Below are 5660 nucleotides of genomic sequence, written 5' to 3'. Positions count from 1 at the left end.
TACTTTTATATTTCCTAAAACAGGAGATTGATACTGAAAGTAACAAAATAGTACCATGATTTTACAAAGTCACAGGTTACACAAAGTTCAAAAAGAAGAAAAAGAAAAAAAAAAGTAAAAAAGAGAGGTACATTCTCATATTCACAAGATCATATTGCCTCATCATCATCTTGATATCTCAAGAGAAGTACTACTATTAATCAAAATGTCCTAACATCATCGACTCCAATTGATCTCTAAAAACTTCTAACATGTTAGCAAATGTCACAATGCCCACAACACTACAATCCTCTTCAATCACCCACACATAGTTGACACGATGAGCGATGGCTTGAACCATAACCGCCACGAGAGAACTTCCCCGATAACACACGATCGCTTCTGCCCTCCTTACCATCCTTGCTGAATAGCTACTAGACTTATTGTACCTTCCCCCCGATGAAGACCTCGAGGAGGTCGGGGAAGGCAACTCTTCATCGGATAACGATGAGTTGGAGGAGATATCTGAGGGATCAATCTCGAATTCCTCCAACATTCCTTCAAGATTCCTTTCCTTCAACCTCTCCTTCACGACCCTCAAAATGTCCTCCGGTGGGCCCCCACAATCAATGTAGGCCATGAGTTCACCAGCTGTGAGGGTCGTGATTGCTGCAGCCACAGTCTCACCGCAATAAGCGAGCGTGAAAGGCGATATCTCTCCTATCAGAATGCCATCCTCATCCACAATCGCCACGGATGTCTGATCCACGAGGGATCGGGAAATGGCCTCAGTGGCGGACGATGCACTGGAGTCATACCCGACCGATAAAAACTCGGTGCTAATGATGCCGAGGGCGTCGATTGAAGCTGTTGGAAGGGGTGAAAAAAGCCCAATTGAGCTTAGGAAATATCTAATGACGTCTTCTTGAGTTAGCCAGCAGAATTCGCGGCCATTGTGGAGAGTATTACAAATCTTTGTTGAAGAAGATTTCTGAAGCAATTTCCTTCTTGAGCTGCCACTAAATCTGGTCTCTATAGGAACCACAAGGTTTTGAGCTCCTTGTAGGATGAGATCAATGGCTTCTAGTAAGCTGCAAAAGAAGAAAACAAATACAGAAATCAATTAATGGAATGTGAAGAAATGCAATCTTTCACTAATTGGGATACTATAATGCCAAATTGAGATATGTAAGCATAATCAATGATTTCAAAAGTACAGCTCCCTAAACTCTACAATCTATCAAGAATTTTGGAAATGTGAAAACATATGTAAAAAAGGGAAGAGTTCATAAACCAGTAAAAAGATTCAAGAAAAGTAGATAAAAGGGAAGTCTTGATGTTCAATTCTAAAAATTAATTCTTGGATCTTTGAATTCCTTTACAAAATGGAGATTTGATCTGAAGAAATTCAACAGAGTAAATGAAGCTCAGAGTCAAACAAGAACAATGAAAAGAACCCCCACTTAAGAAAAAAAGGTAAATTCAAGAATTTGACAAAATGAGAGACACTTCCATTACTTACAAATTCTTGGATCCTTGATTCCTCTACCCCCAGAATCTTCAAAATTGATATCTGAGGTGGAGAAATTCAAGAGAGTAAATGAAGCTAAGAGCCAAACAAGAACAATAAAAACAACCCCACATAAGACAAACGGAAAATTCAAGAATCTGATACAATGGAAGACCCCCATTAACAAACATTGCACTCATCTCCAAAAGATCAAACTTTTATGAAGATTCACAAAAAAAAAACACCATTTTACAATTGAACATGAAAGAATTAATTTTTTTACCCTGTAGAGGGTTGAATTTGAAGCTAAGAACCAACACAGAACAATTGACAGAACCCCACATAAGAAATACTAAGCAAATTCAAGAATTTGACAAAATGTAAGAACCCCACATAAACCATTAACAAACATTGGACAAAAATATAAAAAAGACTCAAACTTTTACCTTATAGAGAGTTGCAGATGAAGCTAAGATTCAAACAAGAACAATTGAAAGAACCCCACATAAGAAAATTCAAGAATTTGACACAATGGAAGAACCCCACATAAACCATCAACATACATTGCACAAAAATATAAAAAGACTCAATTTTTTTTCACCTTGTAGAGGGTTGGAAATGAAGCTAAGATCCAAACAAGAACAATTGAAAGAACCCCACATAAGAAAATTCAAGAATTTTACACAATGAAAGAACTCCACTTGGAAAAATTGCACAACAACACAAAAAAGTCAATCTTTTTACCTTGTAGATGGTTGCACATGCCTAACAAGAACAGAATCTTTAGGCAACAACACAGTAACAGGTGATTTCAGAGCCAAAGATGGAGAATTATCATTCTCTCTCTCTTTTTTTTTTTTTTTTTTTTGACAATGATAACAAACATTCTCTTTTTTACAAAGAAAACATATTATATCAACCATGCAAATTTTCCCAACACAGATACAATCTTGATCAACATTCTTGAAATGGTCACAATCCCAAACACTAATACAATTTTCTTCACAAGATTTGAAAGAACCCCACATAAGAAAACTAAGCAAATTTCAAGAACTTGACACAGTGGAACAACTCCACATGAAAAAATTGCACAACAACACAAAAAAACTCAATATTTTTACCTTGTAGATGGTTGCACATGCCTAACAACAACAGTATCTTTAGGCAACAACACAGTAACAGGTGACTTCAAAGCCAAAGAAGGAGAAATAACACTCTCCTTTTTACAAAGAAAACAGATTATATCAACCATGCAAATTTTCCCAACACAAATACAATCTTGATCAACATTCTTGAAATGATCACATCCCAAACACTAGTACAATTTTCTTCACAACATTTGAGTGAAATTAAGAGCCAAACAAGAACAATTGAAAGAACCCCACATAAGAAAAATTCAAGAATTTAACAACCATTGCAAAACAACACAAGAAGATTCAATTTTTTTACCTTGTAGATGGTTGAACATGCCTTACAAGAACAGTATCTTTAGGTAACAACACAGTAACAGGTGACTTCAAAGCCAAAGAAGGAGAATTAACATTCTCTTTTTTACAAAGAAAACATATTATATCAACCATGCAAATTTTCCCAACACAGATACAATCTTGATCAACATTCTTGAAATGATCACAATCCCAAACACTAATGCAATTTTCTTCACAAAATTTGAGTGAAGCTAAAGCTTCACCAATTGTTGAAGTAACAGAGAGAGACTTAAGAGGTGGCTTTCCAAGGCATAGGTCAGCTACCTCATGAGCTAAAAGATGAGCTGCCATGCAAGAAAAAACACACAAATGTTTTGTTGAGAAATGAATCAAATGCAAAGAGAGGTGTTTTGAGATTTTTTTGAGTTTTGTTGGAGAATTTGAGAAGTGATAGTAGCATTGTGAGAGTGGAAGTGTGCTGATTTATAAAGGAGGGGATGACACGTTAACCCCCTAGGAGTTGGGGGTGGGTGGGTGGGGTTGGTTTGCTTGCGGGGGGGGGGGGGGGGGGAGTAAGTGTAGGAGTAGAGTAAGCACGTTTAGGATTTTTTTTTTTTTTTTTTTTTGGTGGGGGAAGTGGGAAGGACAATTTTGTTGTTTTATGTATTTTTTGAGACTTGAAATTTTGGTTTATTAAGTATTTCTTGTGTCTCAAATTATTTGCCGCTTTTTTATTTTATACGTCCCTTAAAAAAATTAATTAAAAGGAGTATTTGATCTACTTTAATCTTATTTATGTCTAAGTTATAATCTCTGTCCATTACATATTTATTCTATTTATGTGTTATCTCCAGTAATGACAAAATTATATCATGAATAAAATGGAGAAAAAGTAATTAATAATGCCTTGAACTTCTAAAACGATAAATAATTTGAGATAACTATACTTAGTAATCATGACAAAAAATTTGAGACGGATGAAGTATTTGGTTTTCGGAATTCACTTACCATTAAAGAAATGATTCCAATAACTTCATATGGAGTATAAGATTTTAGGGAGTAAATTAAACTTAAAAAGTTTACTATCATTGTTACAATGTTGAAAAAGTGAATATTGAATTCCGAATATAAAAGATGACTTGGAGTTATTAGAAAAGCATTGATAAGAATGAGCTGGATAGTTTAAACTTTAGAAAGACTATTCTCAATTTCAAAAATATATTCTGAAACTTCAGACAATACATATTTAAAGTTTGAGACTTTAAACTTAACTTAAGACACATAAGATGAAAGTTTTGTCTTGGCAACTCAAACTTCGATGATATGTAGGAACTTTAATCTTGGCAACCTAAACCTTTGATGCAGATGCTTGCTTGCACAAGAAGTATTTCAAACATCATCCAAATTTTATTTGTGCTGAATTTTACAATTTCAATTGTGTATGTCGAAAGTTGATTTTGAAGTGATTAAACTTATATGATTTTATAAATTTGGATTACGGCTTAAATGGCTTCCAAAATCGGTTATCCATGCGCTTTCACCATTTTGTTATTGCAAAGAGCTGCTTTATGGGGTGATTTACGAGAATGAAGTTGGAGGTGAGTGATTTTGAATTTTTAATTTCATTTGTCCTATAGGCAAAACTATAAGTTTAACAAGTTTTGTCACTAAGGTAAAAATTATGACTTTTGATCTGCCCTTTGGGCAATAAGTCAAAAGTTTAAGATCACTAATTTTTAAGATCATTGGATGTAATTTCTGTTTGAAAAAAAAACTTTCAAAAACCAAATGGACCTAAGTATAGGAAGTATCGAAATTAATCTGGTCCATATTAACATAGACTGTACACTGATCGAGGTTGTACATAAATTGGACAAAGAATCTGAAGAACTTTTGTCGATATATAAATTGGACAAAAAAGTTTTGTCAATTTTGTATGTTAATTTTTTTTTCTGCAACAGATAGTCTATAAGTTGGACAATAAATGTGAACAACTTTTCATCACCCCCATCATCTTCTTCTTTCAAACTATGTTTCATTCGCCACATGTATCGATCTTTTGAACTTTAATTTGTTCTTCCATTACATGATTGAGTTGTAGTTGGATAGACGTGATTTTTCTACCCTTAATAGAAGATTTTAGGTTCAAGCACTGAAAATGAAAAAAAAATACTAATATGATGTGAATCCGAATTAATCAACAATAACATACCTAGTATAATGAATTCGAATTAACCATCGGCTCAAATCAAGCAGAGACATAGTGCGCCAAATGAAAAAATAAAGTTGAATAAATTAGGGTTCTTATAATTGTGGTTGAGTCCCAACTTGCACAAGGGGCTTAATCATAAAAAAATATTGTGGAATAGATAGAATGTCTCTACCCTTAATAGAATTTTTGTATGCGACTTCAATCTGAATTAATTGTTGTCTCAAAACAAATATCAAACTCCACGTCAAAACAAAATAGAAAAAAGTAACATAAGGTACTTTGGCATTGCCATTCATCATTGTAACATAGAGTCACATCTTGTAGTAATCCTTTTATCACGTTTTCAGCACTAATGTACAAGTTAAATGTACATTACGTACGAATGTAGCACCCATGCTGGTGGAGGCCATCTTTATTAATGTACATTACGTACGAATGTAGCACCCATGCTGGTGGAGGCCATCTTTATTAAGGAACTAGCAATATATGCTCGTGCATGAGATTCATGTTTATTCACTTTAATTAGTCAATT

The 5660-nt window shown here is 34.2% G+C and overlaps 1 protein-coding gene across 2 annotated transcripts; it reads right to left on the bottom strand.

Annotated features, from left to right (window-relative positions):
- On the bottom strand, positions 1 to 3358 carry LOC132628749 (CBS domain-containing protein CBSX5). 2 transcript variants are annotated; one of them, XM_060344517.1, is made up of 2 exons: positions 2939 to 3358; positions 1 to 1070 (listed from the first exon to the last, which is right to left on the bottom strand). In XM_060344517.1, the coding sequence occupies exons 1-2, from the start codon at positions 3265 to 3267 to the stop codon at positions 197 to 199; spliced, it is 1203 nt and encodes a 400-aa protein (XP_060200500.1). In that variant the 5' UTR covers positions 3268 to 3358; the 3' UTR covers positions 1 to 196. The 2 variants fall into 2 exon arrangements, with proteins under 2 accessions (XP_060200500.1, XP_060200505.1); XM_060344522.1 differs by lacking the exon at positions 2939 to 3358 and adding an exon at positions 2234 to 2901.
- Between the last annotated feature and the right edge of the window lie 2302 nt (positions 3359 to 5660).

Source organism: Lycium barbarum, chromosome 1 (assembly GCF_019175385.1).
Source record: "Lycium barbarum isolate Lr01 chromosome 1, ASM1917538v2, whole genome shotgun sequence".
NCBI classification, from domain to species: Eukaryota; Viridiplantae; Streptophyta; class Magnoliopsida; order Solanales; family Solanaceae; genus Lycium; species Lycium barbarum.
This window is presented reverse-complemented; position numbering and strand designations above follow the sequence as displayed.